Source organism: Cloeon dipterum, chromosome X, assembly GCF_949628265.1.
Source record: "Cloeon dipterum chromosome X, ieCloDipt1.1, whole genome shotgun sequence".
Taxonomy (NCBI): domain Eukaryota; kingdom Metazoa; phylum Arthropoda; class Insecta; order Ephemeroptera; family Baetidae; genus Cloeon; species Cloeon dipterum.
In genome coordinates, this window is record NC_088790.1 from 22,783,905 (window position 1) to 22,806,189 (window position 22,285).

Consider the following 22,285-nt stretch of genomic DNA (forward strand, 5'->3'; position numbering starts at 1 on the left):
TGATGCTATAATATGTACTAGCAGCTGCTGCTGCCAGCACAGCGCGCCTGCCCTTTAAAGTTTTCTTTTATCTGGCTCCTCCCTCCCGGTCCCGACGGACAAAAGAGAAGCCAGATGTTTACATGCCAATATAGTTTCTTCGTTTTTGTAATTCGTCAGAGCATTAATTTTTCTGAGTTTCCAACGAAAATTTTTATATTCTCTTCAACCTTGCGCTGTGAATGTGAAACTGGATTTTCCTGACTAATTAATCATCAGGGAAATCGCATTGATCAGCGAATTAGAAATCGCATTTACATAGAGGGTATAAACCGGAGCTAAGCTTGGCTCCCACTGGTGCTGGGTATGATGGTGCCAGCGGGGTAGGTATGTACTAATCATGTGATAGCACCATTGCAATGACTTCCAAAGTGGCAAACCCCTGTGAACGGAATAAAACAATTCCAAATGACTTACGTATCAAATTTTTGGAGTGATCATTCCGATCTGTTGGACTTTTAATAGATGACGCACCCTGCTTAGACTTAAATATTTTATTCCGATTGCAACTCCTTTCCCAACTCCTCGCTTAGATCAAAATGTAAAACAGCTGTAAAACTCAGTCAGCCAATGAGAGAGGAGAACGCTGTCACGTGATCAGTTTCGTTTTATGTCCGAGGTGTGTGGTAATGCCCTGTCATCAGCTCCTGTTGTAGAGGATTTTTGGCCGTTTTTGGTTAAGAAAAGGTAAGCTGCACCGCTCAGTAAGTTTCGTGAATATCTCGTGTGACGAAATGCGTGGAAAATGCGAAGGAATAGTGCTGAATCAAGTGCGCAAAGACGACAGGAAGTTTCGCCTTACACAATGGGAGCTCGAGTGGTCGCCATTTTACTTTGGAGCGCAATCAAGTCTATTGAGAAATTCGCACCGAGAATCGAGGCAGAATTCGTCCCGAATGCAACTGCTGGTGCACCTCGGCGACCGAAACTAGGTCCAGGGTCTGCAGGCCGACTGTCAGGTCGGGGAAACGCGTTGCCAGGGCGACGCAACCGTCCAAAGTGACTCATCCATAATTATAATCTGATCTCGACCGTGATTAGAAACGCAATTGCATTTCTCCGCCTTGTGGGCCCGAAACCGCACCTGAGGGCGGTGGAGACACCGCATTCGAGGCGTTCTGAGCCCCTTCGCGGCGCCAGGGAGGTCAGGCGCAGCTGGTGTTCGCGGAAAATGCGTCTCACTCAGGGGGGCCTCCGCAGACCTCTAGGTGGGGATCAGCTGTTGACTTTGTTGCTAGGGGTAGCCCACCATCCAAATTTGGGGCCCTGAGATGCTTTTGCAATGGGACCTCGGGCTCCAGCTGCGACGCTTTCAACGCGTTGTGCAAACATCGGCTGGCTTAATTGCAGACGGCACTGTTAAAAATCGACGAAGGCCGTCCCAAGGTTCCTTTTTCCAGATTCGTACTTAGCGTGCACTCGAGGATGACTCTCGAAAAGATGGAAATCCCCTTGGCAGTGCTTGCGATTCGAGTTGCTTGACCCCGCACGTCTGCACGCGAACACCCGACTCGTTATGTACTTGTGTCTCAACTGATAAAGCAAGGGCGTGCGCCGCCGATTTTGTCCAATTAATGAGCGGAAAGGGTGAATTGTGCGTGCAGTGTATGTTGTCTCCTGTCTCCAGGACTGAATTTACACAAAAAATGTAGTGCTCTTGATTTAATTCCATCACTAGAGTGGCTCATAAACTAGATTATTTTTTACATATCCAAATTATCGAAAAACTAAGAGCTCATCAACGTCAAATCACTTGAAAGACGAAGTTGTTACTTTCTGATGAAACAATGGAACGAAAATAAAAATATGCTGATTGAGAGTGCCTCACTATTTGATTGCCACGTGCGGATAATCCTCTAATCCTTAACTTTTAGACTGAGGCAACCAGCCGAGAGCATGATATAAATCCACGAAATGCTGAAAACAGGATTTAACTTGAAAGGCGGCCGCGTTGTAATATCAACCAGGGTACTGCACCCTTGGGCGCTGAATCGGCTTTCGTGCGACTCGGCTCGGTGTCAAATTTTGCGATTTCCTGCCGCCCCAGACCAAATATCAAACGCCAGCCAAGCAGAAATGTGAGAAATTTCTCCTAGAGTGTTACTCATGGCAATTCTTGTGTCGAATCTACTCTCAAAAATGACACTTTAAAAGAAATAACACCTATCCCTTTGAATAACCTCGTTTAGTAAAAAGGTTTTCACTTCAGCGAGCACACAAATTTTGATTTGGAGCAGTTTTGAATTAGTATATTTCTTGAACGATATAATAGTTTGACAACATTACAAGCCGTGATCGTTTGCACGCCGTCAATATTTTTGAAATAAAATCAATTTTGTCGATAAGCTATCTGCTCTCATTTTCCTGGCCTGTTCGAAATAATCAATGGCGCTGCACCATGCCTCAGAAAACAGAAAAATAATGCGTGTGCTTAGTTTGAAAGTAGGCTGTGGATTAAAGCATTTTCACTGAATTGCTACGACTTCCAAGCAAGCCCCACAAGCGAAAACTTCCTGTTTGCAGTCCGCAGATTAGTCATCTTGAATATTCGCGTTCAGATTATGAACTCCACTTCGCAGAACCAACTAATCTTTGCTGGGATCGGAGCCAGCTTTTTTTAATTTTTTAAAAATAATTGCAAAAAAATTGGCGCAGAATGCTAACAAAAAGTATTACCTTTCATCATTAGTAAATTTTAAGAGACGAAATAAATTTTAATTTACTCCACAGAATAATAATTAATTATTCAATTATAACTGTCGCGAAATAAAGTACCATTTTTCCTGGTACTGATTAAAAAAAATGCTGATCTGCGATTTCCGCTTACACTCGGCACGCATTATTTTACTCTCGCCTAATTTTGTCATCGGAAGTCGCCTTGGAAAATGGCTGGTATCGCGCGTCGCGCACGACCGACACGCGGACGGACGCACCGTCTGGGTAAACGACCTTTGGGGCTCGAGCGCGTTTCGTCGGCCAGGAAACTCTCCGCTCTCGCGAATTACCCGAGAAAGAAATCAAAATTGCTGCTCCTTCCTGTTACACAATTCGAGAACGCGGTGGCGGCCGCTCCATTTAGGGCTGCCAGTCGCCAGGTTCTTGACCTTACCACGGGATCCTCTCCTTTTCCCGCACCGGTCGACTGGCCAGCCAGGGACACTCACCGAGCTGAGGAAAAAACCGAACAGACTGCTGCGGGCCTGCCGTAAAAAAAGGCTTCGGAATTAGCATCTAAAATTTCCGCTCTTTTCATCTCGCTCGCCTTGCCATAAAACATACAGACAGACTCGCACGAGGCAGCTGGCTGATCGTATTCTGCCTACGGAAGTTCTGCGAGCACGCGATTTCCTGCGAAAATCGTGATCAAAACTGCACTCGAGCATGCAAATTTTAATTATGATTTTACTTCGAAAAAACGAGTAAAGAGACGGAAAATTTTCACGCTTTCTTGAAGCCTTGAAATATCCAAACAATTCAAGGTACTCTCAAATTTCCCCGCACTGGGCCAGAAATTTAAATTTCACATTGAAGGTGCGTTGTAATTTTTTTTCCGCGGTGGTTGGTAACTGCGTATCGAAATGTTTTCGATCCGATTGCACCTCTGAAGTCTTGAAATCCATCCGCACTCAGGCTAGAGCAACAAGCCGCCTCGCCGCTGAGCGAAATTTCGAAATGGCGGAACAGCTGGAGTTGCAGCTGCCAAGGTCGGTGGTCTCTGGTTGGCAAGTGCAGCGGCTGCGGCGGCGGTGGTGGTGGCGGTGGCGGCGGCAGAGGCAAGGTACAACACGAGGAAAAAGCATGGAACGGGGCGGCTGCCGCTTTTGGCCGCTGCTGTACCTGCGGAGCCAACACGGATGACCTTGCCGCGCATCTCTCCGCTCACGAAATGGGCTGGCCACAAAAAGCGGCAGAACCTGCCGGCTGCCTCTCCTCCACCAGCCGTCCAAGCCGAGAAGCGCAACGGAGGCAGGCCGCCCCTTTTAAAAATCCTGCTCTACGGTTAAAGGTCTCCCTCGTGCTCCTGGGAAGGGATCGACGGCGGCACAATGAGACTGTGCTGCAGCCGACCATGCCGCAAATAAATAATAGGTTTCCTTTATTTGAAATTGTGAATCTTGTAAGGAGGGTGAGCGTTCATAGATTTCGTCGCTTGTTCCCTTTTCAATAAGAGCTCAATTTTCCATGGCTGCTCAGTGTCCGGTCCGAAATAATGTTGAGAATAATATGAAATAAAATATAAAATCCCTTATTTGTTATTTCAGTTGCTACGAGAGACGCGATTCGCGCAGCCTATTTCCCGGCAGCTCGTATTCTCGCTTCTCCTTTTTAAATTAAGCAGCGCAGTTAGTTTCAATTATGGTCCTCCGTTTCTGATGCAAAGTTGCAGGACATTGCCAAACGCAGTGAGTCACTTTCGCGCCTGCTGACTGCCAAGGAATCACCTGACTCAGGGCCCCAGTATTGCCGCTAATCGCAATTTGCGTCTTGCCGAGACTGCTCCCAATAGCGGCGAGCTATTTATTTTGAATCTCCATCTAGAGCAGCCGCTTGAATTTAGTCCAAAGTACACCCGTGCGTGCTAGTCTATTTATTTATGCTGTATTTAATCAAGTCAGCTCGCTCTTATTTACGGCGCACCAGCCCTGCTCACTTGATTAGTCCAATTGCGTCTTTTCTCTCTATCTCGCCACTCGCCACCCAATGTTTCTCAATTATCGTTGTAGCACCAAGGAAGAAATTCCCATGAACGAGGAAATCCGCTTGATAAGCATTTGCTTCTCCAAAATTGTTCGTCGAGCGTGATTTGAATAAATTTCACACTCTAAAAGCAATCTCTGATTACTTCCTTACAGAATTTACCTCACTCATACGAAAAGAACTAAGTTTGACGACAAGAAAAATCAATCCGCTCGTGGGAACGGCCCTTTCCCTGCGAAGGCCGTGTTTTCGTTTCTTCCTGTGTGCGAAATAGCGACGCATTTCTATTATTTGTCGATGTGACCCAGCGCAAGGTCGCGCCCCGGGCGTGCGGGGTATTCGGATTTGGCTCGAGCGACGCACATAACGCGAAAGCAGACTGAATTAATTGTTTGTTACCAAAGTGCATGGCCGAGTCACGTGGGCCCGACGGATGTCTGAGTTCTGAGTGGGTTCCCAGGCAGGCACCTGCTGCACTTGGCACTTATCGATCAGCAAGTCAATCTCGTAATTTCATCGCTAATTTTGCGCCTCCTGCGAAATGGGGTCGCTCCCTGAGCCATTCCCACACCGCTTGAATAAGCAATATAAGCATCCTCTATGAAAATTGATCGGTATAGTGCCGTCGGTGCTTTAATTTTAGCTCGGAAAATCGTGCAATGTGTTGTATTTATTTATAGATTAAAAACCATTACGTAAGAGCCGCTGAAAATTCCAATAAGTTCTGGCAAAAATTAGGAGATTTGAATTTTGAATTTCATAATTATTGTGTTGGACGCATGAATTGTAATTATTATTGTTTCAATCAATACTTATTGTAATTCGTCATGATATCGTGTGCCTCTACGACGCTGAAACTTGTTGGGAAATGGTTTTTTCAGCAACTAGTTTAAAATCTGTTGCAATTAACTGTGGAAAAATTTATAACTTAAGGATCCATCCCGTCAAAGACAAAATCTAGATTATTTATAAGTACTCTGCTATAGGGAATCTGTGTTCTGTCAAATTTGCCCTCTTGAGAGCCGGAGGAAGTAACTCCTTCATGTGCAAAGGCGTCGGGGAAACCTCACGCACCCACTTCCAAAAGCTTTCAGAACAAGGAAAATCCGTTTTTCAGTGTCTCAGCGGCATTTTGCGTTGCTAATCTCGCGAAATGCGAAGTGAACATTTATCGACGGGCACGCGGCCAAAGTACGTAGACACCGCCGCTGCTAGGAGCACGACTCGCAATCACGTGGCCCGCGCGCTCCCGAGAGCTGCGCGTCTTTGTTTTGCAAGTTAATTAGCCGACGAGTATTTCGGGTTGCCCCCGAAGTGGGTGAGCTCGTGTAATTAATTTCACCAGCCGACCGACCTGCGCTATACGTGGCCTCAAAATTTCATGAATGTCATCCCGCGCGGTTTTTATTTTCTGAGTTGCGGTGAATCGCAATCGAACCGCGCCGCGTGCAGGGTAATGAGAGAAGAGAAGAAATTGTGAGACTCGTGCACGCGATCAAGGCTGACTTATTTTGATATCGGAGGGTGAGGCCAACAACATTGAAAAATAAACGCTTCAGCTTTTAACGTGCCAGCATTTAGTAAGCGAGGCTTCGGATTCAAATTTCAAATGCAGGAGATTATTTTTAATTTTTCAGTTAATGATTTATGAACATGAAAGTGTAAAACATGCTCAATTTGGGATGTGTATTTAAAAAATGTCCAGGTTTGCGGCTTCAAGTAAATTAAAAGGATTTTTATCAGTGAAAAAATTGATTAAAAATGCCTTTGGTACCTCTCAGTTTTCAATCTAACGATGCACCCGAGTCATGCAGTTTGAGAAAAATTTAAAAGTGTAAGCAAAGGCATCCTGTTTGTGAAAAATGAGTGTCAAGATATCTGGAACATTCAAAAAAACCGAATTTCCCAGAGTTTTTAGAGCACTAAAGAGATAAATTGGAGCCACAGAGAAACTGGTCAACTGCCAACTTTCAGTCCCAAATTCACGAATTCCAATAAATAGAGTAGCTTTAAAATTAAAGTGTCCCGACTTAACTGATTCTAATGCTTTGTAGATCACCGGAAGTCAAAAAGTGCTGAATTGCATAAATATCAATGGTCAAATAATGGTATCAACCCACTTTTAGGCTGTTTAAAAAGATTAACCTCGGATAGATTTTAATTTAGGTGTCATAAAAACTGCTAAAATTGTTTTTTCTCATATATATGCATTTAAATTACTATTATTTCTCATGGTCTTTATTTTTAAAAATTATTTGATAATAATTATCGTCTTCCCCTTAAAGAGTTATTATTTTTTCATAATTTGCTTTTGGAGCGGTAAATTTGTGTTCTCCTAATAGTATGTTGACATAATACTATATTTTGAAATAGTTGAAATAACAGTTCATGGTAAATGCATTTGATTGAACTCGAGTTTGCCGTCTAAGATTATATTATTTGGAGGCTAGGTCGAATTTCAGTTACGCAAGATTGAGGATCAAGCTAAAATTCCCCAACTTGATTAAATTTTGCCCCAGTCTGGAAACCGCACACTGAATCACTACTTCCAGGAATCCCGATTATTCTCTCCACCGGCGACAGCTAATTTTATTCCGTCTATTATTTTCTCAATCGCCACGAGCCAGCGCTCGAGAGCTGGTGCCTGGTGACGTCAGTGTGACGCTGTTTTCCTCTCTAGCAAGCCGCCCAACGGGAGGAGGAGCGGGGGAGGGCGGGGAAGGGGTTTCCTTATTTTTCTCGCTCGGCAATCAGCTGCTCGGTCGGAAAGTGCGTGCTGCCTGACGCAACGTCTCGAGCCAGTTTTCCCCGTGGCGTGGCCCGAGACAGTCGTCAGTCCCTAGCTGCTCGCAGTTGGGACCTGCACACCAACCCCCGGACGCGCAGTGATCCGAGTAGTTCAGTTAGTGGTGCACTTGCGAGTTGGTTTGGTGTCCAGTGTGTCTTGTCTGTTCGGTGCTAACACAAAATCCACAAAATCGGAGCCAGTTGGTTGCGCACCAGGGCCCCCCGCGTTCGCCACTTCAGTGAATCGTGTTCTCGAAACGTAAGTGTTTTTCACAAGATTTTTTTTTAAATACTAGCTGCGAAAGAGACTCGTCTCAGTCAGTGTTTTTCCCAAGGAGTGAGCAACAAAGTGTTCCGAGAACCGTTCCTTTTATATTTTTCGCATCTGCTGCCAGTTTGTCGTTTCCGTGTTTGTGTTTTTGTTTTGTACTCGCTCGCTGGCGCAGTTCTGCTTTTGAAACGCAGCAGCCGCAGCAGCTTTTCTGCGTCCTCCTTCTTGCTGTACTCTCTATGTGTTACGGCTATCTATAGCCGCCGCGGACGACAGCAACAGCAGCCAGCGATCGGCGTAGTAACCTTGCCACGTGCATCGCACTCGAAACTTATTATATTTCTTTCTTTATGTTAATCGCGCCCTTTTTCCCTGATGGACGCACGAGCCGCTCCTAATGGCGCGTAAATCACTCCTCCGAAAGGCCCGCAGCCTCCGCTCGAAAAGGCAGTGACTCGAGTCTCGTGAAAAATCTCCGCTTTTCGAGAGAAAAATCCTGAACACGGTTGACTAAAACCGTGCAATCCTTTTGTATACAAATTTCAAATCGAGAGAGGACAATGAGAGGGAATTGAACAATTCTTTTATAGAAAATATTTTTTGTTCGCTAACATTTGTGCAGCAGACAATAACGCACGTCTTATTGATTGTGAAATGGGAGTTTTCGAGATTTGATTCAATCGCGCTCGGTAACAATATAATATATTATCTCTGACTAACAAACAGAAATACTAATCGGGGCTTTCGCACACTTTTCACGCCAAGCCGAGTGCGAGTGAGTAATAACACTTGGTTTACAGTTGTTTCAACGTCAATTCTATATACGTGACGCGTTGCACGGTGTTTTGAGCCCCGTTTTCAGGGTGCCAAAACGAGCGGCAGAGAAATGGCCACATTATCCGCGAAGGACCTTGAAGGGTCAATCGACGCAAATCTGTCCATAAAAAGGCAGCCGCGAACACTCATCAAGCATGTGTGTGCACTGGAAACCGTGAAGGTTGTTTTTCTTTCTGCGAAGACACTTCCTTGTGACTCGAGCGCCGTTCGCGGAAGTTGCCGCTCTTCTCGCCTTGACGCGAAAAATATTCAGCCGCATTGTTTGTCTCGCAATTTTCAGTCGGACTCGTAAAAAGTGGGTCTCGCTCTGTGAATTTCGCCCGAGGAAGCGATCACGGGTGAAGCGTTTCACAATTAAACCGTCATTAATTAGTGAAAATTGAAGACGTAATTGTTTTCGGTGGAATTCAACGTTTTCTAAATCACCACAAGCTGGTGGGATTTTTGGATAATACTCACAATTTATAAAATGACCGAGTTGATTTTCGGTTTTTGAATCAACAGAAATTTAATTTCAAGCTTCTGGGGCATGTCAACGACCAAACTGGAATGGACATCATTGTTCGCCGAATTTCACAAGCGTCCTTTTTTATCATTTCGAGTGCAGCCAAACGCGAACGAGAGGAGCGGCTGGAAAGGCAAAAGGCAGTGCCTCCCTGACTTGTTCGTTCAATTAGAACGGCCATTTGAATGGGCGATTGTAATTGAGTGCGCAGGCTGATGTCACCACAGCGGCGGCGGCGACGACGGCGGCGGCGGCTGCTGCTGGATTGGATGACCAGGGCCCCGTCTTTGCACGCGGAACCCGAGCCTGCTGCAATTCACCCGCAGCCGAGGCTTGAAATGCGAACAGCATGTAGCGCAATTATATCACGCAAGATGCACTTGTTGCGTTCGCACCAGCAAGGTGACTTTGCCCATTGTCCCCTTCGAAAATGGCTTAATCGGTTTCTGGTTCATTTGAAGAAAATCGTTTGAAACGTTGATGACAGAGCTAACAAAAAGCGCCTGACAAATTGCTTGAGTCTCAAAGCTCGCCCCCTGTAGCTTGATGTATTTATTTTGTAGCTACACAGGGGTGGAGTTCCTTCCCCTCTTGCTTTCAATTTATTTGCTTTTCAAACCTTGAGCCACCTTAATTCGCTCTCTCTATATCTCTCTTCCCCACATAAAAATTTTCACGCCAGGTGACCACGTTGCTATGAAATTTTCTAGCTCGATGGGACTTCTCATCAGCGAGAGAGAGAGAGAGAGAGAGAGAGAGAGAGAGAGATTTCTTATTTTAATTTATTTCCTCGAGAGGTCTCGGCCGCGATAATTTCTGAAGCAACTGGACGAACCGGCTCATCCGCAGGTTGGATTTCGCCTGGCGGCTAGTTCACTTATTCGGCCGAAACGGCACAGCGCCTTGAGCAACTGAATCTCCGTCCTTGCGTTGTTTACATGTTGATAAATTTTAATGTAATGTGCTTGTTCAATTTCCAAATATACTCACCATAACAAAATAACAAAACGTATGCTTAAGATGAAATCTGAGAAGGAAATCTCAAAAGCGATTTATGGTATCTTTTTCCTCATCCACCCATTACACAACATTTCCTTTGAAAATTTCATCGAAAAACGCGATTATATTTGGTATTGACTATTTTCTTTGCAATCAGAACACAATTGATGAACTAACAAACAGTATAAGGGAGAGGGGATCTCGCCCTTGAAAATATTTGATCTGCCAGTTGTGCTTCAATCAATACGCGAGTCGACCTAAAAGCGCAGATTCAAAACAAGTGGCGAGTCTTTGGACCTGGCCCAACTGCCTGCTTCTTCGCGATTGATTCAAATTTCTGCCGCCCGTGGCCCTTGGCCCTTGGCGTCACGAGAGCGATACATGTTATCATGAGATTCGCGCATCGGCAGCCACACTCGCTTTCTTTTTCGAATTCGCTCGCTCGCCGCACGCACGGCACTTTCGACGAACGAGCCCGTAATGAGTGCGATTACGGTCTGCGCGAGCAAAAAGCCTAGATGCACCCGAGATTAGTTTGTTGTTTGCGTCCCTCGCCTCGGGAACCGTCGTTGTCGTCGAGCGCCGTGTTGCAAAGCAACTTGCGTCACGTTACCGATGCTACTGCGTGCTGTCTCCACGCAAACAACCCTTTTTTCGCTCCGCTTTCCAAATCAAATATTAGCCTCCACTTGTATTAGCACGGAAAATTAGAGGAGTTTGGACTTGATCTTGATAACCAATGCTGAAAGCTCCGTGCTCTGCACTGTAATAAAATTACTCTTGGGTGAACCAGCTCCAATCAAACCTTGGAATTCAATTTAGTCATTTTTCCTTGACTGTAACGAAGACCAAACAAACACTTCTTGATGCTCGAGGAATGATGGGCCGGAGTTTGAGGCAAGGCCGCCGCCGCCGCAGTTTAGTGGATAAGCGGCGATTCTTATCGCGCAGCCACTTAGTCACTTAGATTCCGTAATGACGCATTTCTTGTACTGCGGCTGGCAAAAGTGTGTCGTGAATATTTACGCCGGTAATGCGCTGTTTGCTAATTTGCGCGTGCCCGGAAATTCAATTAATATCCGACCTGAAATTTCTCCTGTCGGCAATTGCCGCTGCCAAGCTTTTTATTGAGCAAACTGACTGCAATTTAGGCGGATTTTCTTACCAAAACCAGCAAAATGTCGAGCTTTCCGATCCAATGAACTTGAATTGCAATTTTATTGTGCCCTAGGTTACAATGTTTCTCATGGAAAAGTACGCAACGAGCAGCTGCTTTACTTTCATTGATCCTCGAGTTGAACTTATGAAACTGCTAACAATCGTTTCATCATTTCTTTCTATTCTTTTTCTAATGTTTCCACTGTCTTGACGTGACAGTCAACATTCAAAACTTACTTAAACTGGTTTGCATTGACTAATTCGAATTGAAATATGACAAGAATTTTCGTTGAGAAAATATTCTAGAAGCATAACTCTTAAGCTTGTCTTTGTTATCGTCAGATAATCAAAGAGTCACGAGAATTAATATTGATAACGACTCTGACATATCCCACAGCCAAAATTAGGATAATTTGTTTGTGTCAAGTGCTCTTGTTTTTTTCTATTTTGGCATTAAGTAAAAGTTTTGACTTTTGCACGGTCTTCGCCTCACTTTCGAGTGAAAAACAGACTAGATCAGTCTAAAAAATCTTGGCCTATCATAGAGTTATCCGGCTGTGTGCGCTTTCGTGTACAACGCGAACGCACAAAGTGAAACCGGCGATGCTGTTGTTGGTTGTATAATTGAAGCGGCGCGCGTTCCACTTTCCTCAAAAGAACGGACGCCGCGGCGAGCTGAGTGAGACAAAAGTGTGAGTGAGCGAGTGAATGAGGCAACGCAGCCATGTGCAACCCGACGATCGATTTATTTATTGTGCACCTGCCGAACGTCTTTTATTGTATGCACTTTTCGCTCGCGGCGTTTGCGAAAACCGGAACGCATCGTGCACCTCCAAAGAGAAACAAGCCATTTCGGAATTTGTTCGATGAACAATATCATTCATTGTGGGTGGGGTTCAAAAACCTCTGTTGCGAAAAAAATGTCGTTTTTGCTGCAGTGAGCACAGGCCTTCACACTCATGCTATGAGGCATTGAGTATTTTTTATCTTAGGTGATAAAAGAACGTCTCTCAATTCGTTATCAGCCGGCTGACTTCTGGGTTTTCCTTTGGAAAGCGACTTGGCTCGATTAATTTGTCACTCGGCGAGATAATTTCTCGTAACGAGGTGGCGCCGGCCCTTTTCCAATTGATCCGCCGTTTGCATGAGGCGTAACCTAGATTCAGATTCTCACTTTCAGGAGAAGAACAAGCGAAAAGAAAACAGCAAGCGCTTGACAAAAGTTGCAGCAGCTGCGGCTGTAACCGAATTTTGCATGACATCAATGGCCTTTCTTGTGACTCACTGCCAAACGCACCGACTGACGTCATCGCGCACCAGTGATAACCGACGCGGAGCCATTTTATTCCGGCTGTCATTACGCATTCACCACGAACGAACAAAGTCTGAAGACGTAAAACGAAGGGAAGAATAATTCGGAGGTCGAGGTCGAAGCCCTAGATTCGGTTGCATAACCTCCACCCGGCCAACGTCGCCGTCCTTGGCTCTCTTAAAGAGGATGAAGCGACGCAGACGCCGGCCTGGCCCGGCCCAGGCCGGTCGCTCGCCCGGCGTGACAAATTGATAAATCGCGTTTCGGACTCTGAACAAACACGAACCGCTGCGCAACGAGCGAACTAGTTACTTAAAGCAGCGAGAACATTAAAGTCAATCAATGGAAGCCTCGCTCGCACTCGCAATCACACGACCTTGCTTGCTTGCTGCACTCACACGAACATATTTTACCGAGAGCGCGTGTGTGTACAGAGCTACCCACAATTTAGAAAGTAAATTTCGCACCAGCTGACAATGCGCTCTCAGCTGCCCGTGCTGCAATTAGAGAATGCAAATGAATCGTCAGGTGCCCGTCCGTCCGGCGCAGGTCCTCGTGCGAGGCACCTGCCTTCCGCGCCGGCTGCTTTTCCCCCTGAATGCGATGAACTTTGGATAAGGTGAATCGACTCGAAAAGAGGTATTTCTTGGCTCACGTCGTGCCAAAGCAAGATAGTTTCGTGGGAATTTATAGTGCTGTTTATTCTTCCTCTAGAAGTCGCACAAAATTTAAAAATCGACGCAAGAATCAAAATAGCACGCGCCAGGGGATATTCAGAAAAAATTAGCCTACCAATGCCAAGTCTATCGAGCTTAGCGAGCATAAGAGCTACTAAATGTTTAGGAATTGGTTCGAATTTCATTATTAAGTGATATTCAGAATTGTAAATAGGGTTGCAATAGCCCTCTGTTTTATAATTACGATGCATTGGTTATTGGTTATATCCCAAAATTTTAAATTTGAGAAATATTTGCACGATTTTCTTTCCTAATTTATAAAAATTTTCCCTTCAAAAAATATGTAAAAAACCAGGGCTGAAAAACTGGTTGATAGAAAATATAAACAAAAATTTATCCTGATAAGAGATGTTATTATTTTTAAGAAAATAGTTGCGAACTGCGATCACCATCTCCCTATATGAAATTGAATCTTGTTTCATGAAGAAAAGGACCCCTGTCGTACGGCATGCATAGATGAATAGATCTGTCTCATCAAGAGGAATGAAGAATGGTGAAGCGCAGCAAATTTTTGAGACTTTGTATTGAGATGAGATATATGAAAACAATTCGCTCACTCGAGCTAGAAAGTGCAAATAATTTTCAAAAGCGTCTGTGCCTATCTCACGTAGAGAAAACATCCCAAAATAATATTAAATTTATAACTAATAGAAATTTTCTGTTCAACCCACCTTTAACCTAGACTTCTGCAGGAAATTTAAGCAAAATTGAGAAACTCACAATATTTTTCATACAAATCATTTAGAATAAAAAGAGACGAATTCATCTCTCGCAATGAAACTAATTCTTGTGTCATTCTGTGTTCCAGAGCTCTGCAGCTGTTTTGACAGTCCAGCCGCATTATCACACACTTCGCCGGTGACACAGCGCTCATCCGCCAGGGCCGAGGCAGCCACCGAAGCGCCCTGAACGCAACGTCAGCAAGCCCTCCTCGCTCGTGCGGTCGTCGAAGAAAAACGATGGAGCGCGAATCGGAACAGATGCAGGCGTCGCAGCCGACCATGTGCCGCTCAGGGTGCGGATTCTACGGCTCGGCGGCCACTGACAACATGTGCTCGGTGTGCTACAAGGAGCAGCTCAAGAAGAAGCAGCAGCCTCCTCAGGACGCGCGTCCCGCCGTCCTCAGCACGCCGCAGCAACAGTCGAGCGCACCCCTCTTCCCCATGTCCAGTTCCTCGAGCATGGAGACAGCGCAACCCACAATCCCCGCCATCCCCGTCTCCCCCAGCGACCTTCTCTCGAAAGATGTAATTACACCTTACTTGATTTCTTGTTTTAATTGTTTAGTTGTAAATTTAAATAATAGTGAATTGGCAGAACATGATAAGTGTAAAATGTTAAGGTTTTAGAAATGTAGAATATGAATTGATATAATTTTGAAATATTATATTTACATTACCGTGCTCTGCCAATTGACGGTTATTCATATTACCAATTAAAAAATAACCGTCGGCCAAACGCTCAAGTCGCTGAAACGTCAAAAATGCCTCCAGTTTACTCAAAAAATTTTCCGGTACTGCAGTACAGAGAAGAATTTGTTACGATTATTATAAACGAAAATTTATCTCTGTACATAAATTTAGTGTTCATTCTATATTGGTGGTTAAATTTATGACGTGATATATTATTTTTTTCGCCATAAAAGTGCAGAATTTAAAGCTGCAAATTATACCACAAGTGCTACAAGATTAATATTTTTTATCGAAAGACGAAATCAATTTAATTATGGTGTTTTTGCAAGTTGCTCAAACTGAATAAGGACAATGTTCGTCTCCTAGAGGGTCTGTTCTACGCCCTGTAACCTTTTTAGAACTCTTTTAACCGTCAATAATTGGAGCTAATTGTAAGATAGCTGTTAGGCATCTAAATAAATAAGAATTGATCATATTTTTAGCCATTAGCGAGCTAATTCCGATTTTCGTTATCAAGAAACTTTTCTAGAAAGGGTAAAGAGACATCGGTTGATTCATGGCGTAAACAGTTTTATCTTATTAAATATCAGCGTTATTAACCAAAAACTGGCCTTAAAATGTATCCATTCCCATAAGGATTTTTCTTTCCAAAACTTGCTAACACCATGAAAATGAATCAATTTTTTCTGAGATGTTTCTAGGACAATATGATACAACTCAAAAATGAAAAACGTTGCTTTTTCCTTGTTCGTAAAATATTTTAATCGTGTTGCGTCTAGTTCCTCAACCTGTTGCTCATGTCATGACCTAAAAGAGAAGATAAAGATAATTCCATTTGAAAAGTAACGAAAGCGATACACTAAAAAAACTTGAAAATAATTTCCATGGAAGTCTACTAATCGAATTGGTATCAGAGGAAACATTTTAAGCCTATCGGGAAGTGCGATAATAACATTGTAAAGCAAAAACATTGAATATACAGTTAATTCTGCTACAATCAGGCATTACTCGGGAATGAAGTCATCCGTATCGCATCTATTTATGGAACTAACACTGAAAAACGCGAGGCAAACAGCCGAGCTTTTTGTAATTAAGTTAGCACTGGCTCCTTTTTCGGCTGCTCAATTAGTAGCAGCGGGAAAATTGCACAATGAAGGTGGCCCCTGCGAACCTGCGGCTCTCTCATCAACCTGCGGCAGCGGTTTCCATTCTCAGACAAAAAGAGGAAGACTTTATTTTCTCTCCCTCTCTCGCGGCTGTCAAGGCTGCAGAACAAATCAGCTCCAAGGGAGCATGACTGTGCCGTGCGCGCCAACGAATTGACACCGACGAGCAATTCGAAATCACACTCGCGCACCTCATGTGTGTTGTAAAAAAAAATTCGACTGGCCTTTCTCCAGCCGATCGGGCGGCCCGGCGCCTGCAGATGGTGCTGCTGCTCGCCGGGAAAACGAGTTTTGCCCAAGAGCAGCTAACTGTTCTTTGCTGCTGAGAAGTGCATTGGCGCGATTTCCGCGTTCGAGCTGAAAATGGAAACAATCGCCAATGCGGGAAATAATGTGACGCAACCAACAATCGCATTTAAGGTCATTGTTGGCCGTGAACTTTCGTCTTGCAGAGAAAAAAAGCGACTTAAGCTGGCCGACGACAAATCTGTAGCTCTCCTTTCTGCCGTCCTCTATTATGTAATTAAATTAATTCTTTGCCCATTTCCGCAGCTGTGTGCCGATCTCGAGGGTGCTGGCGCGAGCAATTCGATCATAAGCGAGGGCTCCGATGTCGACGCGTCAAAACTGGCCGACGACGCGGGCTCGGACAAGGACTCCAATGGAAAGGCAAAGAAGAAGAATCGATGCGTTACCTGCCGCAAGAAGGTCGGCCTCACAGGTACGAAATACATGAATTATTTGCTAGTCACATTCACCTTGCCGGTAGATTCTTTTGAATGTCCTCTAAGTATGGAGTTATTTCCACTTCCAATTATTAATCGTTAACATTCAGTAAAGCTCTTTTGCAACTTTTCACTAACACGGTTACGGAGAGGTTGAAAATTAACAAGAATAAGAAGAAAAATACAAAATTGGGTGTAACCAGTTTTTGAAACTTTGGCTTTAGGAAATAATTACTTACCATAGAGTAATGGTTTGGAATTTTGGACGGTTTCTTTTGAATATTTTTTGACGTTTAGAGATATTCTTGCCAGTCACATTTTCAATGGTTTGATTGTTTTAACTTCTAAAATTCAGATTGTGGTTTGTTTAGCTGAGAATTTCTGATTGTTCTCAACGAAAAGTAATCGCAAATGAACAGTTTTCTTGGAGCGAAACCTTTCCCGAACCCTCATATTATTGACCAACAGGAGTACAAAAAAATCTGTTCATAAAAACTTCCCTTGAACTCACCTTTACAACAAAAAATGACAGCCAAATTTTTAATATTTTTCCTACCAATGAAAGTATTAATCAATCAAGGCTCGACTAAACAAATTAAAATTTGTGATTTGATACCCTATTGTCATCAGTGTTGTATTGAAAACTGGAAATGTCCAATTCGTTACGCGTCCGGAAAAAAAGTAAATATGCATTGTGCGTCAGCGGACAAATGGTACATCTGTCAAAAGGTAAATCGTGAAAATGGTAAATATGCACTTTTGACGCAAAACGATTTTATTCCACCAATGAAAAATTCGGGTCAAAATACATGGGGTGACTCATTTTTTCATCATTAGTGACATCTATATGCAAATAAAGGAAAATTTAAATTTAGCTTATAGCCTGACAAAAGATGTCATTTGCAAAAATCTGTGAAAAAGGTGAAAATCAACAAATTTTTGTCCAGGGATCAATGGACTTTGAAGAAATTTTTTTTGCGCAAACTTTGCCTTAATTGACCGAGAAAATAGTTGAAAAAACTCCGAATTTCTAATTTTTGCGGGTTTTGCGGGCGTTCGAAAGTCAAAATCTGGGAATTTTGAGTACTTTGTAACTTTGCTCAGGATGGTTCTAGAACAAAAATTAAAAAACCGTTTAACTCGTCTCAACATGGCAAACAACTTTTATATTGACCTCAAAGTGGTAGGTCAAAGGTCAAGGTCATAAAATTGATTTTTTATTTAAAACTCGAATTTGAAATTGAATATACTGAAATTTTTTATTTTTTCCATAGCCATTTTGTAGAGTACAGAAAGTTTAGTTAAAAACATTAAAATTTGGATTGGAGTTTTTCTTCGTTTTATTAAAAAAATGGAAATTTTGAAAAACCTTGTTTTTCGAGGTTGTTAAAAAACGATGATCGACTAAATCTCGACTTCTAATCATCTGATTTTGAAAAACCGCATACCGTTAGACTCGTCTCGACGTCCCAAAGTGCACTAAAGGGGTACGAGACCCACTAACCCCCAACCCCCATTTAACCCCCTCAATAACGGGAAATTTAGCATTTTTTCGTCTGTTTCAACACATTGGCACGACGTTGACGAGTAATTGCCCTCTTTAAACCCATTCAGTTACTTAGTTCACTTAAAAACTAGTCAAACGGTGCATATTTTTCGTAAATAGGACCACCACAACCCGAGATTCGGGTGCACAAAGCTTTTTTTTATCAAGACGCGATGCAATAATATGCTCGATGATCGCCCAAATCTCAACTTCTAATCATCTGATTTTGAAAAACCGCATACCGTTAGACTCGTCTTGACGTACCCAAGTGCAATAAAGGGGTATGGGACCAACCAACCCCCAACCCCCTTTTAACCCCCTCAATAACGGGAAATTTAGCATTTTTTGTCCGTTTCAACACCTTGGAACGACGTTGACGAGTAATTGCCCTCTTCAAACCAATTCAGTTACTTAGTTCATTCAAAGACTAGTCAAACAGTACGTATTTTTTGTAAATAGGACCACTAAAACCCGAGATTCGGGTGGCACAAAGTTCCAGAGGTAGAAAAAAAGCAGAAATTGGGGTTGGTGGGGTAGGTGGGGTAGGTGACCACCCCCAAAACCCGTTGGCTGTCTAGGGGAGGTTGAGACGAGCCAAACGGTGTTCAATTTTTGCAATTCTGATGGCTCAAACCCGAGATTTGGTGATGCGTTTTATTTGATAAAAGAGGTTAGTTGCGACACAATTTATCAGAGTGCTTCATGGATAATGCACGAAAACTTTGCAATTTATTTTTGATAATTTATTGTCAACAGATGCCGCAACCTCAAATTGCAATCGCTATTTTAATTTAAGAGACGAGAAAAGACGCGTTCCAGAGTCTCGTATTTTTTGCTCAAGTCAAAAATCGACAGATTTCTTTCTTATATTGGTTTTTTAATTCATTAAATACCGGTCGTATTATGTAGTTAAATCGGTTGGCATTAGTTCTGTGTCGTGGAAATCGGTTTATCAGCTTCGCTTTCTATTTTAATTTTGAAATTTGATCGATTGATTTGCTGGCTCTCGTGCATGCTGGCAGAGAAATGTGCCATTTCTCCGTTTCTGTTGCATGTATCAAGTCGAATCATTTTTTGAAATGAGCGGCATTCAGTCTCAAATTTAATGTCTGGAGTCGTTAAACCGGTTAGTTTTAGGTAATGTCAGCAAACAAATAAAACCTCCTCCTGTAAAATCGTGAAAAGTGCAGGTTTACCTTTTGTTCGCTGACGCAGAATGCATATGTACCATTTGTTCGCTGACGCACAATGCATATTTACTTTTTTTCCGGACGCGTAACGAATTGGATTATTTCAACATTAAATTTGTTGCAATATTAACAGCTTTAAAATCATAAACTTTTTTAAAAGTCTACCTGGAAAAATTGTCAATGGAACTACAATTTATGCCGATTCGTGAATTTTTGAAGATATTAATCAGACTGAGGGTATTCACCTAGTTTATAAACGTCTTTGTACTCCAAGGATCGTCCTAGATTAAGTTAAGTGAGGCTCCTTTAGCTACTAATAAAGTAAATGAGACGCATAGGATAAAAGTTTGATCGTCTTAAAATCCAAACCCAAACCTTAGTTCCTCCTCTGTTTCTTTGAATTGTACTTGGTAGAAACTTTGCATACTTGACCTGTTGTTGATCAAAGCTTAACTCACCATATTCGTCATGACCGTGTGCACACTTCTGGTAATATATTGCGCTGCTTCATCTGCTCAAACCTTCTTTCCCCCGCTGCTAGCGGGCCTAAATCCCTGACTAACCGCCCTCTTTACTCTTTCGCAGGCTTCGAGTGCCGCTGCGGAGGCTTGTACTGCTCACTGCACCGGTATTCGGACATGCACGAGTGTTCGTTCGACTACCGAGAGTTGGGCGCCCAGGAGATCCGGCGCAACAACCCCGTCGTGGTCGGCGAGAAGATTCAGAAGATATGAGGGGCTTGTGCTTTCACCTTCTGTACCTTCTCGTGATGGCCTTGAAATAGACTGATTTGCCGCCGCCGCATCAGGGAGTGAGCTGCTGGTTTTACTTTATGCTTTAGTTCATTCGAAGAGGAAAAACGCGAATAAATACTAGTTAAATAATTGCATGACACACAAAACACACACACGACACACACGGAAAGGTGAAATTAATACACACTTCTACTACTACAACTACTGCTACACACACGTGAGTTTAGACGACGAAGAGGAATTTTCCAAGATGAACACACATACACACACACACACTTCCGTACGTATGAAGAAACACCGCGATCTGTCCATTACTGCTAACACAAAGAAGGAAGAAAGGACGAAGGCTTCTCTCCCTCCTCACCAGCCAAGATTAAATACTGAACTCTCGAAATATCAAAAAACCAAGCAACGGGGTCAGCCAACAAAGTGAACTAACTAATAATAAATAAATTAATTAATACAAAAGAGTCGGAATAATCACACTTGTAAGCTGAATTCTTCGTTTGTAGCGGAAGGAAAGACTTTGTTTGATTGCTGTTTTCATAGTTATTCATTTACGGTTTATCATTACTCAAAATAGCGACCAGTGGACAATGTTATAATCCAGAGTTTTTGGTGTTTCCAGCTGCTAATGATTCGTATCTGGTTTTACTTTGTGCGTGTTTGTGTGAGTGAGGCGAATGGCAAAAAGCTGCTAAAACCACAAGTCGATAATTGATTTTGTTTGGACGAGTGCGACAACAATAATTCTTGTATATTTTCGGTTTGACACCTTTTTGGAGTGAACTTGTGAGATAAAATTATATAAATAAAGAAAGAATCCAACGTGTATAGAAAATTATGTCGAACAAGGCGTGTATCTGTTTTCACCCGTCTCCACTGTGTGTTTTCTCCATTTTTGACATAGTGGATGCGAGCGAGTCCGCCCCGTTTTTGTTTGCATTCTTCTTCTTCTTCCCTCTCTTCGCAATTGACGAAACTTGTAAAAGAAATCATTATTGCATAATAACTTTACTGATGCCGATCGGAAGAATCGTTCTTGTTCGTTAGGGGTCCTTATCGTAGCTTGAAGTGTGATTTAAATTTATTCTATTATTTAAAATAATTAATGAAGAAAATATCGTTTGTTACAATTTATCATTTCAAATATCATCTAATTATACGCCGATATAGCCTGTCTTGTGTGTAAGAAGAAGTTGATGGTTACTATCACGAAAAACAGACACTCTTTTTCTTTTAGACAAGGGTCGGCAGTTCCATGCCGGCTTGCTGCTATATGCCGCTTGCGAAAATAAAAACAAAAAATGTATTTCTTCTCTATCACGACGATAACGTTTTAGATTGAAAATGGCAAAATTAATTGTGTACATTGCTATCGATCCAATCTTGCGTATGTAAAAAACACTATCGAAACGGCGGGCAAGAATTTCCCTCAAAAGGAACAAACTTTTGGTCATGCTATATGGAGCTGCTGTGTTCGGCGACTCCTCTGTCTGTGATTCACGATAAAATGGAAATAAATTGTGAGCAGAGGCCGAAAATTCTTGCCCCGAGCTTTGTATAAATCTTAACTTGATTGTTGCGAGTAGTAATGTAAAAACAAAACAGGCACGAATGCAAGTCGCATGTTTTTGCATTATTTCGTTCTTTGTTCACCAACTACGACAATGTTCTTTATAATCCCACTTCGGGTTATTTTTCCTTTTTCGTTTGTGGTATTTAACAAGAGCAATGTTCTTTCAAATTATGCTGATGTATGTGAGGTCCCTTATATAAATAAAAAAAGTTATAAAAATAACTGACGAAAGCCTTGAATATCTCACATTCACCCAGAAACATCACTAGCTTTTCCTCTCATTAAATAGTAATTAATTCTCTCTTGACTTCCAAACAAGGACATTTAATGTTTTCGTTAAAACGTCTTTTGGCGAACTGTAGTTAGTTAATAGAGGATATAATACTACTAATTATAAAAGGCAGGCAAAACAAGAAGAAACTGGTCAGATCCAATAAATACTAATTCAGCAATGACTGTAGTAGGAATCAACATCTTAATTCTTTAGATAATGAAATCAAAACTGATTTACGCTGCAATTCTTAACATCCAGGATATGAAAAGCATTTAGTGGCGAATTTTTAATAATA

At 42.7% G+C, this 22,285-nt stretch overlaps 1 protein-coding gene across 2 annotated transcripts; it reads left to right on the forward strand.

Moving 5' to 3' along the window:
* Positions 1–596: 596 nt before the first annotated feature.
* drn (doctor no) lies at positions 597–21,938 on the forward strand. Of its 2 annotated transcripts, none has more exons than XM_065493607.1 (4): positions 597–726; positions 14,152–14,590; positions 16,474–16,642; positions 19,968–21,938. In XM_065493607.1, exons 2-4 carry the CDS (start codon positions 14,303–14,305, stop codon positions 20,114–20,116), a joined length of 606 nt encoding a protein of 201 aa, XP_065349679.1. In that variant the 5' UTR covers positions 597–726; positions 14,152–14,302; the 3' UTR covers positions 20,117–21,938. The 2 variants fall into 2 exon arrangements, with proteins under 2 accessions (XP_065349679.1, XP_065349681.1); XM_065493609.1 differs by lacking the exon at positions 597–726 and adding an exon at positions 7,527–7,783.
* The last annotated feature ends 347 nt before the right edge of the window (positions 21,939–22,285 follow it).